General features: G+C 38.1%; 3 protein-coding genes across 3 annotated transcripts; 1 reads left to right on the top strand and 2 right to left on the bottom strand.

The window, feature by feature from the left end:
* Window positions 1-739: 739 nt before the first annotated feature.
* On the bottom strand, window positions 740-7068 carry LOC107823700 (putative methyltransferase PMT2). Its single transcript, XM_016650395.2, has 7 exons — window positions 6930-7068; window positions 5367-6024; window positions 4850-5060; window positions 3969-4257; window positions 2980-3369; window positions 1846-1923; window positions 740-1360 (listed from the first exon to the last, which is right to left on the bottom strand). Exons 2-7 carry the CDS (start codon window positions 6015-6017, stop codon window positions 1126-1128), a joined length of 1854 nt encoding a protein of 617 aa, XP_016505881.2. The 5' UTR covers window positions 6018-6024; window positions 6930-7068; the 3' UTR covers window positions 740-1125.
* A 1255-nt stretch (window positions 7069-8323) lies between these two features.
* Window positions 8324-8910, top strand: LOC107823680 (glutathione S-transferase U9-like). The gene is made up of 2 exons (XM_075242936.1): window positions 8324-8596; window positions 8668-8910. The coding sequence occupies exons 1-2, from the start codon at window positions 8324-8326 to the stop codon at window positions 8908-8910; spliced, it is 516 nt and encodes a 171-aa protein (XP_075099037.1).
* Window positions 8911-9583: 673 nt separating this feature from the next.
* On the bottom strand, window positions 9584-11730 carry LOC107762102 (large ribosomal subunit protein eL34-like). Its single transcript, XM_016580427.2, has 4 exons — window positions 11475-11730; window positions 11180-11259; window positions 9929-10038; window positions 9584-9835 (listed from the first exon to the last, which is right to left on the bottom strand). The coding sequence occupies exons 1-4, from the start codon at window positions 11551-11553 to the stop codon at window positions 9742-9744; spliced, it is 363 nt and encodes a 120-aa protein (XP_016435913.2). The 5' UTR covers window positions 11554-11730; the 3' UTR covers window positions 9584-9741.
* Window positions 11731-21872: the final 10142 nt, after the last annotated feature.

The raw sequence follows: 21872 nt of genomic DNA, 5'->3' as shown, positions 1-21872 counted from the left end.
AGAAAGTATGGATATGGATCCAAGTAAAATATGTAATAAATGTTAATGGGGTCTAGAAATTGGCTGCAGATAAAGAAGTGGCTCCAAAGAAAACTCAGAAAAACAAAAATAAAATTCCACCACTCATTCAAGTGAGCCCCAAAGTAGGACACCAGCATTAGCATCATAATAAATTCTGATACCTTGAAATTCTATTTCCTAATACTATATCTACTACCTTCATGATTTAGGTAGTTCAATCATTTGGTTGCTCTTTGGCTGTATCAAGATTACAGGTTGATTGTACATTAATGTTTTCTTTTGTCTGTTCTGTTAGATTTATGCCAAGTTGGCTAAGAAAGTACAGCAACAAACAATGGAAGAAAATATTGGAGCAAGTGCTTGCATCTGTATTCCTTTACTGAGTTGAATTGATTTTGAACACTCAATACGCCATTAAATTATCTGCACCAATGTTTAATAAAGAGAAGCCGAGCCACTAAATTCCGTCGGAAAAGGCTAGACTACATTGAAACTATTGTACGCAGTCTTACCTTGCAATGGCTTGATCCCGTGACTTACTGGTGACATGGTAGTAAATCTTACCGTTGCGTCAAGGCTCTCCCTCTAGGCAGCGACAGTAAGGATTCGATTGACTAAATCTCATGCGCTTTTATATTTTGTTATCCCAAAGCGCGTCTTGGCATCATAGTATCCGATAAAGAAAAGATGAATTTGAGAATATCTAAAAATTTCATAACATCAAAAGAGAGAACTTGATCTTTTACCATAAAAGTTCAATTTACTTGGCTGGAATCACAGGAAAATTGCTGAAAAGATATGATACAACCCATGAATGAACTAAAGAATTAATAACAATAATGTTAATGATAATAAGCAACAATAAAAAGGAAGCCTTGTAAGAAAATAAAACTAGCCATGAGTAACCTACTCATTTTCTATTCTGCAACTGTCAAAATGGAAAATGAGAAATGGTTACCATGACAATTATCAGAGTTCTCTGCTTCATTCATCAATCTGAACTCCAGTGGTAAAAGAATAATATTAACTCTGGCAATGAACCAAATACTGCAGCATTAGCTGCTCTGCTATTATCTGCCAAAAATGCTGCTAAGCCAATGCTATTCACTCTGAGACAGTTGAGTTGTTATCCCCTGCAACCCAGTATTTTTTAACACCAAATAGCACCTTTTCAGGGATCAGAGGACCATCCTCGTGATCCACCATTTTTATGTTCCACCTCATACCGGACGCAATTCTTTTCACTTGAGTGAGGACATCTACATGGTCTCGCAATATGACTGCACCTTCTGGTCTAAGAATCCTATCCATCTCTAGTAAAATGTCTTCAGCATTACATCTGCATTGACATGTGGCATAATTAGAAAGTTTAAGAAGATCTAACTTGAAGCACTTATTGGTTGGGTGTTCTTTATTGAATTATCATCGCTGAAACTATTCGCAGTGACAGGTATGGGTGGACATTGACTAATTGTTTTCCCCCTTGCTTTCAAATTTTCAGATGAAACATAAAAATATGGCAAACATCTCCTTTCTATATAGATGTTCCTCCTCACCCCATTATCGCAGGAAGTTGGCTCCCCTGAAGACTATTTTCTCCAGAAATTAAATGAAAAAGATCTAGCTTCACGTTACGTTACACTAAGGTGATCTGCACAAATAGAATCATTTCGCACCACTGTTTAAATTTTATTCCCATTTAAGAAATTTAAGAACAAATAGCTTCGGGGCATAATGTTGGTATACTAGTCTTGCCGGATTGGCAAAACTGACCTATTCATAAGTTATACCTTGTTCATATATGAATTAGTATAAGGAACTTACTTGTCCTTGTATAAGCTGAAAACTCCATTTGCATGAATAAGGTCATATGTCCGAGGATATGTAGAGAAGGCTTCACACCTGAATCCAAGTTGGAAAGAAGGTTAACTAAGATATATAATAGATACTTCTAGGGGAAGGCAATGTCAGAAAAGAGAAAAGTAAACTCAGATACTAGAAGGGGGGAGAGAAGGTTTAGTTTATAAATTTGCAGTTTTAGCAATCACAAACTCAAGATGTGATGCAAAATCTCCATATGTTAGAAGTCAAAACTTAAGCTACTATATAGAGTTCAAGAGAAGATGTAGGCCAGTCATGTTCTAAAAGACAAAAGAGAATGCTGATACATGCAAGCTGGTGACTGGGAATACTATCTTCGATGTTTATACGAAAGGGTATTATAATTGTATCCAGCAGCATTAAAGGTCAAAAGCACACTAAAGGACCTAGTTATTGCGAGAGTCGTAAAAGCTAACTCCAAAAGTAGATGACAGAATGGTTGGTGCAAGTCTTTCCTTCGCAGGGAAATCGAAATTCCACTTCTGTATGAAGGTATACACAGAATGCTGTTATCAGTAACATGTTCAACCTTATGCTGGCTGAGGACTTTCAATAATCATTGTAGGGAAGCAGTCATATAGGACCAGGGAAGCAGCAACTCCTTAGTGACAAAATAGTGGAAATCTGATGGCATGACAATTAACTGGTGGGAAAGAATGTAATGAGAAAGATCCGAAGGCAATTTATTTATCAGTATCGGAGTGGAAGATTCGAAGAGAGAAACGGAATAGAAGATTCAAACAGCCGACCCAACTAGTTTGGTAGTGAGGAATTCTTTGACTGATTGAATTAAAAACTTTAACCTTGGGATAATCACAGATATAGATGATGATGTGGTAGCTGCTTAATTGGACAATAATTTCTAAAAGTTCCATGCTGAGTGTTCTAATGCAATCCAAGCAAAATGAAGAAGTAAAGGAAACAATCTTTCGTATGAAATATAGCTAACAGCCAGAATGAATTATCAAACTTTTCACATGTTCGCTTTCCACAATCCACCATAAAAAAGACAAATAAAAAAAAGGTGGCAATGATGCTAGAGTTCAATGAGAAAAAAGAGAGCTTCAGAAAGTTTACCAATCATGATATATTCCAATCAAGCCTTGTTCATATATAACTCCAAGAGTGTCTTGTTCAGCTATATTTGGAACAACATTCATGACCCATAACTTGGGTGATTCAAGTGCTGCAGCAAAACTTCCTAGGCCAGCATTCATATCCAGTATATTTCGATACCTCCCACTGTCGAGGATTTTATTAACTCTCTTATAAGAATTCACATGCTTTTTCCATAACTTGTTGTCCTCCTGGAATGACTCAACAGATAATCCAGGGACAGATCCACTTGCTATTCTCGGAGGAACAGTATTAAGTCTCTGTGGGAACGGCTTAAGTTCCCCACCAGCAACTTCGTCTGAATTAGTTGTCTGAGGATAAGGAGTTACACATGCCTCCATCTTCTTATACCTAAAGCCCCCGAATATTGGTTTAATATCGAGTATTTAGAAGGCAATCAACAATCAAACGATCAAATGTATCACTAAATCAACTTATTCAAACATAAACCTCAAATTGTTGGTGGATATCCAAAATGTTACGCACTTCAGTGTTATAAAAAGTTTCTGTTTTCCATAGAACAATCATTCACCGGATATCTTTGTGGTTTCAAAATCCTTCATTTAATTAATTACTCTACAATTACTGAAGCGGAACATAAAACCATTTTTTGACATGGAAAATTCAGACCAAAATTAGCAAGTCCTTGCAGGTATTCAACTTGCTTGGACATAACGATTACAAGACATAGAACATGGCAACGAGAAGCAACATTCACATACATATATTACTGAAAACTAAATCTACCACAATGTAATCACATTGCTGTACAACTCAAAGTCAATTGTGACTTAAAGAAAGTGACTAGAATCTTAAAGCAAGTACTTGAGACTTTATCTAATATGCATTGACTGAACAAGGAGGAAGAAAGAAGACAATCTCCATCACTTTGGCTATTTGAAAATCGGAGATATTTATAGAATAATATATTATAAGGTGCAAGAATTTACCAGACATTTTCTGCATTCGAGGATTCACATAGAGTTACACGAGAATCTCGTTCCCTGCAGTACTCATTGTTTACTCTTTTTCTCCATATGGCAATCTCACCTTTCTCATGCTTCTTTTCCCAGCAGAGAAGTTCAGCTATTTCTTCAATCTTTCTCTGTTCCTCCTCCAACTCCTCTTTGGGACGCTGCCACGCTTGATAATTATTCCGCCAGTTAATTGGAGGACCTGAAAGTACCCAGTAGCCCCCTGGTCTGAGCACTCGGTCGACTTCCATCATGTACTGTCCATCTGCAAAAAAGTGGAATTTTGTTAGGAAACAAAGAAACAAACTGAAGCGAAACTTTATCACTATAAGAAATCCCCAAAATACAAGCACCCAGTCATATGTCCTTGACTCCTTCCTGAGAAGATAGCTGCCCCAAGATTCCTTGCACATGTCAATTGTCCAGTTCTTGACCCATATTTTCAAAGAACTTAAAACCTTTAACCTTTTAAATTAAATCCTGAATCATAGCTTGTGTACTAACTCTTTCTTATTAATGAAGTCCTTTCTCCACCCAAAAGAACCCCAAACAAAACATCACATCGATATGAACACCGGTACAGATACTCCACGTTCAATTTGCTTGTTAGAGTTACCATTACCAAAATGAGAATTAAATATTGATTAAAAGGAAGAATATTATGGACACAAGGTAACTTTGGTTTTTCAAGATTAGCGAAACTTTTGAAAAAGATGATATTCAATACAGGATGTAATGAACAGTGAGCCGGTGATGTTATCCTGCATTTTGGTGACTAGTGCAAGAGAAGGAGCCATACATTAATACAAGCAGTACAAGGCACAATAAGGAAAGTCTGCAGAGGTACTGATCCTTACCATTTGCACCCCACGGAATCAAACAACGTGAGCAGTGAGCCATATCAAAAGCTCTAGATGGATATGGCAATTTTATGGTTCCAAGCACACCAATAACTGCTGGAACACCTCTTTCCAAAGCAAATTGAACTTGAGATTCATGTGAGTCTCTTGGTGCGAACGACATGGTTAGAACATTCTTCTTGAAAAGGTATGCACCCCAACTTGCAACCTATGATGCCATGTACCATTTACAAACATTACAAATTTCAAACTGGTATACAATCAAACACCAGCTTGATGGAAAACAGCAACAACGTTAAAAAGAAAAAGAAAAAAAAATTAAACTATACAAAGTACCACTCGTAGTCATGAACTTTAACTTGTATAAAAAAGTAAGGAATTCATGGAGTGAAACTAGATAAAGCAATGGAATATATGAAGCAAATTACTATCCGTAATGAATGATATCTGGAACTTCAAAACATTAAAGCATGATAAAAGTTAATGCAGAATATTGTGGAAAGCTTTGACTCACCCCACATCCGGTATCCAATGCAGTTCGTACTGTACCATTGTCTATTGGGATCACAGAAGCAAGTTGATCAATATATGCATCTGCTCCATTAGGGAACTGTGTACCACCACCTGGAAATCTAAATACATTGCCTTCATATTGGACCCAATTTTGCACTGCTTTCTCAATTGTTAAGCTTTTGTATGGTGCATTTGCAAAAGGTACATAGTCACGACTCTTTGGCCACGGAAAAGGAGTCACATATCCTTTTGGGGCTGGAATGAGACAATGCAGTTTCTCTTCCTCCGGAGGACAGTGTCTCTCCCTATAGTTCATATTTTCTCGAGGAAATGTCATTGCTCGCATTTGATCGTGACATGGTGTGTAATCAACATATTGCTCAGCACATGGCTCAATCTGCTTGATTTCTTGGTTAGGATCATCGAATGAGCTGCTTTGATTCCCATGATGTGTTTCATACTCCAAATTGGGGAGGATGCCGCAGTCCTCTGCCTTCTTTGTTATCTCAAGAGCTATGCTATCTCCCTTCCCGAAACCGCTTCTTTGCCACACTCCTAGAAGATAGAAAAAACAACAAAGTCCAGCTACAATAAATAATGATGATAAAGGGCTTCTACTTCTGTTATCCCCTGGATTTCCTTTTGTTGCCATGGTCCACCTGGGATTGATATTCAGATTTCAGACTAATTTGGAAGTAACACTGAAGCATATCAAATGATGCTCAATGAAGTATACTTAAATGGAAAAAAATCATTAATGATATAGAAGAAGCAAGAGGCATAAAGTTGACTATTCCCTACTATTAATGAAAATATTTTTCCATGACAAATATGATCAGGCAATTAAAAGTTTCCTGCTCACACTTATTGTGTACAATGGCACAGAGAAGCTTGCGTATACCCATCTCTATGATGGTAGGACATTATACATAATTAAATTTCTCATCTACCCTCAATAATTTTTGTAGGTCATCCTAAATGGGGATATAATGCCAAAATCTAGATGCTATGTTGTGTCGAAACAGAAAATTATCCAAGTAAGTTCATTTAAAAGTGACTTTCCAATGGATAAAAGGAGAAAAGCACATGCTTTCCATCCCCAGTAGTATATTAATTGCTACCACGTTCTTCTTCTGGCTATTTTCCTTTGGGGCAACATAGTAGATGAATCCAGACAAAATTGGAATTGTTGTTTTGACTTCTCAACTTCAAGATCTCAACAAGACAAAGAAATTGAATCACATCAAACAAAGGCATAAAATCGGAGGCTAATTGAATTAATAATACACGAATCTGAATACAGGAACCAACAAATATTCACTCAGTACATACCCATCAAACTTCACAAATAAGCACTATATCTCCTATTGTCACCAATAGATAACACACACACAAAAAAGAAAGTAATCCAAGGAGAAGAAAGTTAGTAGGAAGCACAAATCATTATAATGTTGCACCTTTAATATACTTTTAGAAAAGAAAAAAAATCTTTAAATTTCCTATGCAAATACGTAGGTGCACGTAATCCGCATATAAATGCATTTGCATAACAAAAATATCTTACGAATCTCCAAAAAGCAGCAATGTTGCAGTTCCAATTTGATTAAATCATTGTATCAACGAATATAAAAACCAAGCTCTTTGTCAAAAAATGAATAACGTTAAGATTGTTCTTTGTTTTGAATTTGGTTAAGGGCAGAGAGGGGTAGGAAGGGGAAAGATAACACTTAGTTCTTTTACGTCGGATTCTGAGGAGTCACCAATTGGAGTTTGGACAATTGGACAAAACCAAATCCGATGTTTCCAATGATGGGGAGTGATTTTTGTCGTCCATAAACTAATTGTCGTGTCGATTATTAAAGAAGGAAAAAAAAACAAATTTCCCGCGAACCAGGGAATTCATGTTTTCATCTCAACCGATTATATCTTCGACTTATTTTTTTCTTAATTAAATCTAGGTAATTTATAACCCTTGGTACTAATATAATTTCTTCGTGTCCCCAAATGAGAGGGTGAATGTTAAATAATCTAATTTTCATTCGGAATTCAAATTCTTTAAATTATTGAAAATAAAAATATTTTTAGAAACTGCATTAAAATAATCAAGATCATAATATCTTATAATAAAACTTTTTGAAAATATTTTTGAAATTGCGACAGAAAAAAACTATTTGACTTCTCAAGTAGCATCAGGTGGGGTATATTTTAATTATACCTCCTTTATAGTGAAAAATTTATGCTAACTTCTATTATTAATTACTATTATAAAATTCAAGTCCCTCTCTTCTCATTTCTTCTACCTCGTGTCACTCCCGCCTCCCCAAAGTCTTTATTTTTAGAAACACAGGTATTTCATTTTATTAGTTACACACAGGAGTAACAACATGGCGTTGTAATAGCTAGTACAACCTGCTTAAGGTGTTGATATCATGTGTTTGCAGTGATAAATGAAGTATAGATAAGAAAAACTCTCACATTGCAAATTAAACTACAAATTAGACAAGTGAGGCTTGCTCAGATGGTAAAAGCACTTTCACCCACGACCGTTAGGTCCTGGGTTCGAGTCACGCTGGAAGTGAAGTGTGAAAACACTATCGATCCTCCTAACTTGGGAGAGGTTTAAAAAAAAAAACTACAAATTAGACCATTTGGATAACAGTGCGCTGACAGTCCACATAAGTTATAAATACTTATAATAGTGGAGTAGTATTGCTTGAAAACACAAAGTTGCTCCAAAATCCTGCAAGTTTCATTGGCCTTTGATAGTTTTCCCCGTCAATAGACTATATATAATGTGTAAAACGTTTGACTAATGACTAGAGTGGCTCATTAGGCCTTCGCTATTAGAAAAGGTTAATCGCGGAATTGGTTGAAAGTATAAGTACCTATATTATATAGGGGTTCCCCTGTCACTGCCAGCATCCGAGCAACAACCGTCACAACTCAGATTAAGAGAAAATGCAAGAGGCGAACAAGCTAATTCTTCTAGGAAATGATAGCATCCCCTATTCAAAGAGAGTTGAACTTGCTCTCAAGATCAAAGGCGTACCTTTCGAGCTTGAGCAACAAGAGTCCATTGCTTCTCCAACACAACCCAGTTCTCAAAAGAGTACCCGCGATTCACAACCCAGTAGAGCTACTCTGGAATCACTTGTCATCATTGAATATATTGACCAAACTTGGAAGCAAGAACCAAAATTCTTGACAGAAGATCCCAATGAAAGAGCCAGAGTTCGTTTCCTGACTGGTTGTGGTTTTACAAGATCTTTCCCTTGTAGATTTTGTTCATTTGTGCTCTCCAGATTTTCAGTTGTTTGACAGCATATCCAAGATCATGGTTACCCAGGAGAAAGCGTGTGAGAAAGATTAGTCGTGCTGGAAGAAGGAATGGGAATTATCTTCACGAAATCCATGGGGAAGATCGAGGTGTTGTAGGTTGCAACACTATATGCTTTGCTTTCAAGGCTCAAGAAAAGGTCCTTGGCCTGAAGATTCTGCACCAGAAAAGAGTCCCTACTCATATATACCTGGGTGACAAACTATAGTGAAACAAGTTATCCCTCCCCATGATAACTTGCTTTCATTTATCAAGTTTTTTAGGGAAAGCATAGTCGAAGTGCCAAGTAATTAAGCACAGTATAGTTTTCAGATACAGCAAGCCAATTAATTAAGTTGCCGAACAAACATCAATGTCTCTAATTTCACTGCTCTAGATGGTATACTTTAGAAGAAAAGTCCAGGACCTAGATATTTGGATGGACCATTATAAATGTGTATCAGGTCAATCACAAAATCACCATATGGTTGCCACCTTTGTATTTAATCCATGGCCTCTACAAATTTACCCTTCTGAATCAGAGCATTGTACCTTAAATCCTTTAACTTAATCAGAGTATTACAACAGCATGCAATGTTTATCCTCACAATATCAATAAACCCAGTTTTGGATTCACTTGCAACTAGGATCACTAAAGCAATGCATACATACTGGCCCTAGTTGCAGCTTCATGAATAACAACAATCAAACAAGAGATAGACCGCCATCAACCGAGAAGCAAGCACAATGACCTCCCAATATTCAGACAATGCTTACACTACTACTTGCTTTTGGCACATTTCTTTCACCATCAACTGAGCTGCTCATAACAATGACTCAACTAGCAAGATGAAACCGTTGTGTGATATATTAGGTAAATTAAGACAAGATTGACAACTCAATTTATATAGAATGGGGAATGAAGTCGGATATAATCAACTAAAGCAAAATGCTCCTCAAAAGTTGCAGCAATCAGATCAATTTGTAGTGCACAATTAGTAAACACTTGAATGTCAAAATTTCACCAAAACTTAAAATAAAGTCCCTCTAAACTCTCAGCTTAGCTCTTGGCCGCCAGCTTTTCTTTGGCTTTTTGGATCTTCAAAACCTTCTTCACAATTTTCTGCTCTTCCACCAAGAAAGCTCGAATAATCCTGCAAACCAGCATTACACAGTTATAAGACAAAGGAGCATGAATTAGACAAATAATGGAAAGGGACAAGCCAACAAACACTAAGAGAACAAACCTCTCCCTTACTGCACTTCCAGACAATACTCCACCATAGGGACGGTTCACAGTCCTCCTGTTCCTAGATAATCTGGATCTCTTATACTCGGCTGGTCTCAAGTGAGGAATCTGCAGGACAGCAAGATTTGAGGTTATTAGATTGCACTAAATGCTTCAATTAATTAACTAAGATAAATCAATAAAACACTGAGACCAATGAATTACATGACAATAAGAGTTTACACACCAAATAAAAGGGAAAGAGTATTATAACCATCAGCAGGGCTAAAAAACATCTAGGTAATACCCAACATCTTTACAATTATTCATTCAAAGAAGCACCAGAAAAGCTAAAGTTGGCATTAGCAATTCTTATGATGCTTCAGTTTCTACTAAAGGGGATCTGTAAAGGAGAATATAATAAAAATTCAAATAAGAGATATATTTAAAATGTCAAAGCCTGATTCTTCTTTCCTAATTCTAGAGACTGAAGAAGCAATCTTGTCAACGGCTTAATGAAGAGCATTTTAGTCAGAGATGGGAGAATTCAAATAATACAAGCTGATTCTACTCACTCCAATAGCACAGTTTAAAGATAGCTATCTCAATATACAACATAACTATGATAATCTGACAGCAGAATCAGTATCTAGAGTTCACCTTGTATACAGGATTTACTACCAACAGTAATAAAATTATTTACTTATTTTAAAAACTTCACCTCCACTATTTTAATAATGGTAAAAATGAAAAAATGAATCAGCATATGCTTATGCAATACCAAGAGATGCTTCACTCTGAGTAAGAAACGGTAAACACAAAAAAGACCATATTGAATATGGCTAACCATAATTTTTCTCAAAAAGAAAAAAGACTAGCCATAATCAGGTATTTCAGAAACGTTTAAGATCAACATCTAGGATATCAGATAATGCAAAGTGGATCATGTACACTACAAATCAGAACCAACACTAATTTCTAACAAAATTGTAAATGAAGCTCCAATCACAGAAACATGACCAAATTGATTGCTGTGAAGCACATAATGGTAGAGCTGCAGAACAAGAAATACATGGTGAACAATATGTAGCAGAAGGCAATTCTATTCCTAGAGGTATCAACGACTTAAACAAACATGATATATGCAAAGCACAACTCTGGAAAATATATATCTTACGAATTTAGATATAAATAGCACAGATTTAGCTCTCCGGTAACGCATATAGAAATGCAGAATAAGAGTATGAGACAAAAAAAAAGATGACATTACCCCCTGAATCCTCTTTCCAGTTACAGGACACTTAGGACCACTAGCCCGCTTCTTGGTACTCTGGTAAATCAACTTCCCACCTGTACAATAAATAAATCAATCAATCAACTAAGTCTCAATCCCAAATTAGTTATAATCGACTTTTTATAAAGTCTATATCCATTCCGCTCAAATCGGCCCATTTCTTTTTTCCTGATCGGTTCAATTCATTGAAATACTAATTCATACTTAAAATTGAATGAATCAACAAGAATCAAATTAAAGACATTAATATTAATGATGGTTTTTATTGTACCAGGGGTTTTGACGACACGGTGCTGGTTGGATTTGGTGGCATAGCTGTGGCGCTTCCGGTAAGTGAGTCGCTGCACCATCTTCGGAACCCCTCTCTCTCTCTCTGTCTCTCTCTCTCTCTCTCTCTTGAGGCTCGAACAGAAGAGGAAGTGAAGAAGGTTTTGAGATAACAAGTTAAAAGGCAAAACCCTAGTCGGGAATTTGCCCTAGATCTGACGGCCACTAAGAAATATGCTTGGACGGTTAAGATTGACAGTGATTTGGGCAAACTTTGCTCTTTGGGTCTTCAATCCAAACTTTGCTTTTTTGGGCTTCAAATCCAATCCAAAACCCACTGGTTGCTTGGGCTTTTTTCATTGTTGGGTTTTCTTTTGTTTACTAGTGGGGTAAGCCCGCGCCCAAGCGCAACTGGCTGAACTCTTTTTTTTTTTAGCGATTTTTTCATTCATATATACTATTTGAAATCTTATTACGAAAAATGTTCATATTTTGGTATTTACCCGACCTAAACATATTTTAGTTACAAAATATATACAATACACCTTAAAAGGCTCCCAAATCCATTATTTGTGCCTTCAATCAAGAGATTTAGTTACACTCTTTTCCTTTTTTCTCCACCGCTGATTCCCTCGCCTTCACATGCTCAGAAGCCATACAAGAACGAGATCCGCCTAGGTTTTTTTTAGCTTTCAACCTTTAATTTTTTGAAGAAGCTTCTTCACTTTCTGCTTGCACCCATTACAATGTATGTTCACTCGAAAAGCACAGGTCTGCAAAAAGGGAATTAACGAAAGATGAACATTAAAAAGGTGGAGAAGAGACAAGGGAAGCAAACATAGAACCAAAATAATAATTTACAGAAGAAAAATCACAAGTCAACTTTATGGTACACTAGTAGAACATGGTCTTGAGATAGAGAAATATACCTGGATTTTTAGGAGCTTAAAATCTTCATCTTGAGTCATTTCTTCAAGTGTAGTTTCAACAGAATGATCTGCTTCAACAAGTAGTAGCGAATATAAACACCGCTTAAAAATTATATGTACAATGTGGAAAAGAGGTGTTGTTGTTTTATGGAAGTGTTAAAAGTTGCTCCTCTGTTTCACTTTAGATGAGGTAATTTGACTAGGCATTTGGACAATATTTGGTTGAAGTTAATGAAAAAAATAAAAGTATAATATATACATAATAATTATATATTATACAACTTATCTACAATTTTCATACATTATTTCTACCAGTTATATACAACTACAATATCATACAGCTTAAATACAATTTTTATACAAATTTTATAAAATATGTCTTTTGTATATTTTGTATCTGATTTATACATAGTAAAAATAAATTTCATACAACTAATTATATATTATACAACTTATCTGTAACTTATCTACAACTTTCATACATTATTTCTACCCATTTATATACAACTACAATATCATACCACTTAAATACAATTTTTATACATATGTCTTTTGTATATTTTGTATCTGATTTATACATAGTAAAAATAAATTTCATACAACTAATTATATATTATACAACTTATCTATAACTTATCTACAACTTTCATACATTATTTCTACCGATTTATATACAACTACAATATCATACAAATTAAATATAATTTTTAAACAAATATTGTTCAACTTTCATACAATATTTAAATAAAAATATATATATAAACAATAGAATATAATTTTTCTACAATTTTACTATAACTTTACTACAATTTCGTAAGTATAATGTATGTCATGTCTTCATTCTTCTTTGAGTTTTAATCTGAAATTCAGCCCAAATCAAGTCTAATTTTCACCAAAATACCCTCGAAATTGAGATACAAACTCCAAATAATATTCTCAAATATTTGCAACAATACCCAATCCAAACAAATAATAATTTTTGAAAACCCAAATTCGAATTCAAAGCTTCAAAACTTTTTAACGGCTGTCAATGGTGGAATTGTTGCTCTCTTTTCCTTCAATTTATCACTTAATCATAATTAAATAATATATATCTTCAATTTATTATATAAATTAATCATAATAAATTGAATTAAATTGGTATAAACATGATGGTAATTATTTACCGTTATTCTTTCTGCTTCCCCTTATAAGTATCTAACTAAAGTGCTAATACACATTTTTATATTTGCTTGTCTGTGTTCAAGAAAAGACGACAACTAGAGTTATGGTATGATCCTAATCTGCTTTTTTTGTATCATTATATGATCCTTCTTTACCTAGCAACAACATCCAACCCAAACAAATAATGATTTCTGAAAACTCAAATTCTAATTCAAAGCTTTAAAAGTTTTTATTGGTTGTCAATGGTGGAATTGCTACTCTCTTTTCCTTTGCTCTATATTACTCGAATTAGGGATTGAGAGATAGAGAGAGACGTAGAGAGAGAGAGAGAGAGAGAGAGAGAGAGAGAGAGAGAGAGAGAACGAAAGAGAGAGAGAGAGAGAGAGAGAGAGAGAGAGAGAGAGAGAGAGAGAGAGAGAGAGAGAGAGAATAAGGATGGGAAATAATTGATTCCTAATATAAAGAGATACTCATTTAATTCCTAAAGTGTATGTAATTGGTAAATTTATATATATGATGTAATTAAATTAAAACTTGAGTAGGGATGGTAATAAAGTTTCAAATAGTGTATAAGAATGTAAAAATCTCCTTGTATACCCTAAAATTCGAGTAACAATTAAACTTATTTAGTGGTTTTAAGGATATGTGATTTAATCCAATATCAATTGACAAACAAGAAATTAAATAGATAATCTGAATAGTAAAATAAATCAAACCAGTATTCTAGCAGCGCTTTCGACCTCGATTCGAGATGGTCTCGAGGTTGGGTAAGAAGAACAGTAAAGAACAGAAGATAAACAATGATGAACAGTAATGGATAGTAAGTAAAATAGAGAGCAACGTTTTTGTATATCTTTTCAGTGAATCAATACCCTTACAAATGAATGGGGTCCCTCTTTATATAGTAGAAGAATCCTAAATAAGGTACAATTCTAATAACGAAAATAATTCCCATGATTGAAGTCAATAACTACTTGATTTGATCTGTTCCGGGATTTTCGCCAAGTTTTTCGGTCGGTTGCTAATATCTCGCCATTCCGTTATTATGCCTTACTCGAAGTCGGTCATGCTCGGTCTCGATCTTCAGCGAGCACTTCGATCTTCGTGCTCCGTACTTTGCCATTGAGCTCGATCCTGGTTTATTACGAGCTTACTCTCGGGGCAGCTCCTCGTGCTTATGATATCTGACATGCCAGATTTCGACCGTATACAGATAATCCCCGCATTTCTTGGAATAAAATGATAAGAAACGGTTTGAACCTTGATTTTTCAAAACCTCGATCATGACGTCGTTCTCATGACGTAAGTGACGGATGTGATCGAAACGTCCCGTCGGTTCAGTTCCCCAAATATTTAATGCCTGTCAGTTAGCGGTCGACCACTAGCGCCACCGAACCATCGTCATGAGCCTATAAATACACGTTCCATCATTGAATCAAACTTTACTTTTGCTCTAATCAAACCTCTAAGTCTTCTCACTCTTTTCGTCTCCTCCTTTTCACCGTCTGTAGAGCCACCTCCGTTACCGCTGAAACCACCAGTTTTTCATCTTCATTCGCTCTTGTTTACTTATACAAATGTCAAAAACCTCAAAGACCATACCGCAGAAGGAGAAAGTTTCTTGCTCCTCTTCCCGGCCGTCCGGCGGCAAGACGCCGGCGGAACCGCTTCCCCACGAGTATGTTCCCGGCCCGTGTACTCTAAAATCCGACTTCAAGGTCGAAAACCCTTCATCGATCCCGAGCCGATGTGAGCATGTGTCGATGTACATATGCTCGATAACGAAGAGCCACCTCGAGGTCATGAAGATAGACTGCAACTGGGGTCCCGAGGTCGTGGTGCAAATTCCTGCTCGCGAAGAGAGCATCACCGCTTATGTGGAGGGGTTCCTAAGTGTTTACACTTACCCATTTATATTGGGTCCCCTCGACCCAGTGATTATTGATCTCTATAAAAGATAAAAGGTCACCCTCGGCCAATCCACCCCTCTCTATGGCGCATAGTAATCATGTTGCGCTTCTTCTCTAGCAAGGCTGAGGGGCTAGAGTTTACTCTAAATCACCTAATGCGATTGTACCGGCCCCGAATCTATCGAGGACTAATTAGGATCCAATGCCGGGTAATGAAAGCCTTGATCTCGAGCATCGACGAGGATAAGGATCGGGGTTGGATGAGCCGTTTTATACGGGTGAGGTCCGTGATATTATCCCGGAAGAGAAGATGTTGTTCCCTGAGGAATGGAACTTACCGTAAGTGATATCCCCTGTCGACATGCAGTTATTTCTTGGATGCCTCAAGCAGTACCTGACCTTGAAGATTGGGTTCGTAAGTTAGCCTCAGCTTCCACTTATGCTGAACGCGCATGGCATGATTTGGCAAAGGGCAGATGGGAGGCCAAGAACCACGGTAAAGATCTCCTTTTTCATATTCTGAAACACTTTTTATACTTCATTCGTCACTAATTTTCTTTCATACATGCCTGACCAAGGATGCCACTTTGAGGCCTCTAAGTGACGAGGAAGAAACCAAGTCCCCGATTCCGAAGCCAGGGGAAGACAAGAAGAGGAAAACTGCCTCGCAGTTTGAGGATCCCAAGCCCAAACTTCGAAGGGTGAGGAGGAAAGTAATCGCTCTCACGATGGACTCAGTCCAAAACTTGAGAGACGAAGAAGAGGAAAATGCCTCAGCACTAACGGTCCGAACTAAGAAAGTCGTCAAGGTCACCAAACCTTCTGAGCCGACGGCGGCTGCTAACATCAAGCCTCTTGTTGAGGAGGCTTCCAAAACGAAATCGGGTTAGGGTCCCGAATTACTAGAGGTTGAGATAGTTTCTCGGTCATCTGCAGCTACACCGGACGGGGACGATTCTGGGACCCCGAAGATCGATCAGAGCATCCCGAGCGACTTGCTTGGGACCATGACAGCAGGCCACTTGCCTTTTCTTCTGACTTTTTCTGAGGAGGCACTAAGGGAAGCTAGAGAGTTGAAAACTCCTGATATAGGTGGAGGTTATAGTGTAGGGGATCCCTTTCGGGATTGCTTTACCAGAGTCGATGATGCCTCTGATATTAGTGACGCTTCTATTCTTTTAGAAGAGGCCCAACGTCTCTTATCTCGGGTAAGAATCCGTTTACTGCACTTCTTTTCTTTACTCTTTTTTTTCTTTTCTTTTCTAAATCTGACTTGTGTTTTCCCTTTTTGTGTAGGCCTCCGCCAAATTTCGAGCTGACCTCAGGCAGTGTGAAACTGAGCTCCAAAAGGTCTCGGATGAGAGAAACGTTCTGGAGCTTCTTTGCGGCCAAAAAGATGAAACTATAAAGGATCTTCAATCGGATTTGGCCAAGGCTCGTGAGGAAGAGGCCGAGCTAGATAAGTAGGTGAGCATCCTTTTGATAAAGTATGGACTCGACCCAACTGTGGAGGCTAATACTTCACTATCTCAGTTGCAGCAAAAGGTTGAAAGGATCGAGTTACTTCGGGGAGAAGTCGATCAGGTCAAGGTCGATTGTGATCGGTGGAAGGAGAATATGGACCGCCTGGCTGCAGAAAAAGAAACTACCTTGGCCAAACTGTCATCGGCAGGGGTTCAACTTCGGGGCGTCAAAGAGAAAAGTTCGGCCCAAGCCAAGAGGATCAAGGAGCTCGAAACTGGGCTTGCTCAGGCCAAGGCAGAGATCGAGAAGACAAAAGTCATGGCAGACAAGTCCATTGCCATGTACCGGGCCGATGTTGAGGCTACTCAAATGCAGATAAGGGAGGCTTCTGACCGAGAGCAATGGATCATTGACAAGGCAAAGTGTCAATACCGGAGGGAAACCCTCGAGGAAATCCATACTCAAGGTTTTGACCTCTCCGAGGAGATAGCCCAAGCCAAGGTTCTTGAGGCTGAAGCCAGGCAGCTTGCCTCCTTTGACGACGAAGACGATGATGAAGAAGGCAGTCGAGGTGGATCCGATGAGGGGCCTGAAGGAGAAGTTGCTCCCGAAGAAGATGTCAAAACTGACCGTAGTTAGGACTTAGTTTCTTTTTTTGTAAGACCTTGATCGATCTCTTGTACATACCCTTTTTTTATCAATATATAATAGAAAAACTTCTTTTCAATGTCTTCTCAATTTTATGTTCAAACGTGTTTTGTGCTTTTGCCTTGTGAAAATTTTGTTGTTGCAGCCTCCGTAATCGAGTAAACACTAGTTCGAACTTAAAACAAAACCCTTAGGTTTTTTAGACATGCAAGGGCGAGTCCCCGAGCGCAATAATATATTCGAGATTTCAGATAGCTTGATCGATGCCATGACTACACTATTTTTATAACTAAGTTCGAGTATGTTTAGAACTTAGAATAGAATAAACCCTTAGGTTTTTTTTTATCAAATAATGGGTAATGTTCAAACTTACAATAACATACCCCTTAAGGTTTTATGGCGGATCCTTGAGCTAAGTTCAAATCAACTTTATTTGAACTCTGAATAGTGGAACCCTTAGGTCCGAGTTGAGTGAGAACAAAGTCTCGAACTCTAAATGTATTGGCCCTTAGGCTCTTTTAGGTTGGGCCCATATGGACTCTAAAAGACGGCTATTATTTCCCCCTTTCAGCTTATTACCTATTGGGTTTTTTGAGGGTCCGATGTCGGTTAAAACCCTTTTGCTTTTTGTGCCTTTGCACGTTTGTGTTAAAGATAATTTGATACCTCTTAAGGTTTTTCGAGGGCTGATTTTATCGAAGCCCTTTTGATTATTTATCGAGAGTAGCCTTTTTTAACCGATTTTTCAGATAACTTGAAGGCCTATCGTTATTGCGGAATTCGAACGTCTCCGAGCCGCGTTATTTAGGTCGTAGCCTTTAGTTTGGCCGTAGCCTTCGTGTACGCCTCTTGGGCTTATTTCCCAATAACATTTAGAACTTGTTTGAAATGTCAGTCCCCGAGAATGGTGGCCTTGGCCTATAGATTGAGGGGTGCCTCTTTGAGGTCTTATTCATTTGTGTTTAGATAACTCGAATATGCCTATCATCGATGGTAGTCCCCGAGTGTATATTTGCACTTCGGCTCTTGAGTCGTTTCTCGCAATATCATAAGCACGAGGTTTGTATAGTAGATAATTTTCTTCGAGACACAAAATGTTTAAATGAAGAGAGAATGCTTCTTTGAATAGTTTATACATGCGCATATGTTTTGCCATCGGGGCTCGACTAATTTATATGGACACGGTTCACTTGACCGTTTGGTCCATTACAAAGGTTCCCTATCAAGGCCCTTTGACATGAAGTACTATTCTCGAGAATACAACATCCAAGGGTGATGCCCTCCAGTATTCGAGGTTGATTGCAAAGAAGCCTTAGATACTATTGAATTATCCTCAGGTAGCACATAATTGTTGCCTCGTTAAAAATCTCGCCGAAAAAACCTAGTTGGGATAAAAATCGATCTAAGGGAAAAAGAGTGCAACGCGTACTTTAAAACCTGAGGTCTCGATGTCTTTGGTCGAACTCCTGCAATAAGTTAGCATCGAATATATATAAATGAAAGAAGGGAGAAAATCATACCTTAACAATAATATCGTTTGAGAAGTGATATGTTCCAGTTGTTTGGTAATGGTTCGCCGTCCATCGTTCCGAGTTTATAAGACCCTTTTCGGACTATATCGAGGACTTGATAGGGTCCTTCCTAATTTGGGCCGAGCTTCCCTTCATTAGAATCTCGAGTGTTGATGGTGACCTTCCTTAGGACTAAGTCCCCGACCCTGAAGTGGCGAAGGGTGGTTCTTCTATTGTAGTACCTTTCGATTCGTTGCTTTTGTGCAGCCATTCGAACAAGTGTCGTTTCTCATTTTTCATCTAATAATTCGAGGCTAGTATTCATAGCCTCGTGGTTCGATTCCTCTGATGCATGTCGAAATCTTGCATTGTGTTTTCCAACTTCGACTGGAATTAAGGCTTCGGATCCATACACTAAGGAAAACGGAGTTGCCCCTGTACTGGACTTCGATGTTGTTCAATATGCCCAAAGGACTTCGGGCAGAATTTCTCTTCATTTCCCTTTAGCTTCGTTCAACCATGTCTTTAGGTTTTGGATGATAGTCTTGTTCGTAGATTCGACATGTCCGTTCCCACTAGGGTGATACGGTGTTGACAATATCCTTTTTATTTTATAGTCTTCGAGAAATTTCGTCACTTTACTGCCGATAAATTGCTTAACATTATCGCATACTATTTCTGCGGGTATCTCAAATCGACACACGATGTGATCCCAGATGAAGTCTATAACCTCTTTTTCTCTCACTTTCTCGAACGAATGTGGTTCAACCCATTTAGAGAAATAGTCAGTCATAAACAAAATGAACTTAGCTTTACATGGGGTCGATGGAAAAGGGACGATGATATCCACCCCCATTTCATGAATGGACATGAGGATATGACTGAATGGAGTTATTCTCCGGGCTGGTGGATCATTGGTGCAAACCTTTGACATTTATCACATTTTCAAACAAACTCCTTAGTATCTTTTTCCATGTTATCCTAGTAGTATCCTGCTCTAATAATTTTGTGAATCAGTGATTCAATGCCGGAGTGGTTCTCACAAGTGCCTTCATGGACCTCTCGTAAAACATAATCGGTGCCTCATGGTCCTAAGCACACTGCCAATGGTCCATCGAATTTTCTTCTGTATAATGTTCCATCTTCAGCCAATGTGAATCGATCATCTTTGGTTCGTAAGGTCCTCGACTCTTTAGGGTTCGATAGGAGCTTTTCATTCTTCAAGTATTCAATATATTTATTCCTCCAATCCCAGGTTAATCTTGTAGAGTTTATCTCCGCATGACCTTCTTCGATCACGGATCTCGAGATTTGAATGAGAGTTCCCGAGCTTTTTGCAAGTGCATCAGCCTCACTGTTTTTTTCTCAAGGTACATGCTGTAAAGTTCATTCCTTGAAACGGTGCAAAGTTACCTGCAGCTTGTCCAAATACCTTTGCATTCTATCCTCTCGAACTTCGAAGGTTTTATTTACTTGGTTCACCACTAGTAAAGAGTCACACTTGGCTTCAATGACTTCTGCCCCAGGCTTTTAGCTAGCTCGAGACCTGCAATCATGGCCTCGTACTCGGCCTCATTGTTAGTCAACCTAGAAATTTTGATAGATTGCCTCATAGTGCTACCCGTGGGTGGCTTCAAAACGATGCCTAGTCGGACCCCTTCACATTTGAAGCACTGTTTATGAAAAAGGGTCCATACCCCCGATGACGTGCCCGATTTTAACAAGAGTTCCTTTTCAACTTCGAGTACGAGGGTTGGCATGAAATCGGCCACAAAGTCCACTAAAATTTGAGACTTGATGGCCGTCCGGGGTTGATATTCGATGTCGTACCCACTGAGTTTGATAGGTCATTTGGCCAATCGGCACGATAATTCGGGTTTGTGCAAAATATTACGAAGTGGGTAAGTGGTTAATACGCATACGGGGTGACATTGAAAGTATGGTCTTAACTTTCTAGAGGCGCTTATCAGTGCAAGTGCCAATTTTTCTAAGTGTGGATATCTAGTTTCTGCTTCTCCTAAGGTTTGACTTACATAATAAATGGGAAATTACGTACCTTGCTCTTCTCGAACTAGGACACCACTTATCGCGATTTCTGATACTGCCAAGTACAAGTAAAGTTTCTCATCTGCCTTTGGAGTGTGAAGCAGTGGTGGGCTCGATAGGTATCGTTTCAACTCTTACAATGCCTGTTGGCATTCCTGGGTCCGGGCGAAATCATTCTTCTTTTTGAGTATAGAGAAAAATATGTGGCTTCGATCTGATGACCTCGAGATGAATCGGCCTAAGATAACTATCCGTCCTATTAACCTCTGTACGGCTTTTACACTATCCATGACGACGATATCTTCGATGGCCTTGATTTTATCGGGGTTGATCTCGATCCCCCGATTTGATACCATGAAGCCAAGGAACTTGCCCGAACCAACCCCAAAAGCACATTTCTCAGTTTTTGAGCTTCATGTTGTATTTCCTTAAAATCTAGAACGTTTTCTGCAAATGAGTCAAATGGTCCTCTGCGCGCAGGGACTTAACTAGCATGTCATCAATATAAACCTCCAATGATTTACCTATTTGTTCTTCGAACATTTTATTCACTAGGCATTGGTAAGTAGCTCCTATATTTTTTAGCCCGAATGGCATTATATTATAACAATATGTTCCATACTTGGTGATAAATGAAGTCTTTTCTTGGTCTTCCGGGTTCATTTGGATTTGATTGTACCCAGAATAGGCATCGAGAAAAGTAAGGATATCGTGGCCGGCCGTGGCATCG

Source organism: Nicotiana tabacum, chromosome 22, assembly GCF_000715075.1.
Source record: "Nicotiana tabacum cultivar K326 chromosome 22, ASM71507v2, whole genome shotgun sequence".
Taxonomy (NCBI): Eukaryota; Viridiplantae; Streptophyta; class Magnoliopsida; order Solanales; family Solanaceae; genus Nicotiana; species Nicotiana tabacum.
The sequence above is the reverse complement of the archived record's forward strand: the minus strand, read 5'-3'. Positions and strand labels throughout refer to the sequence as shown.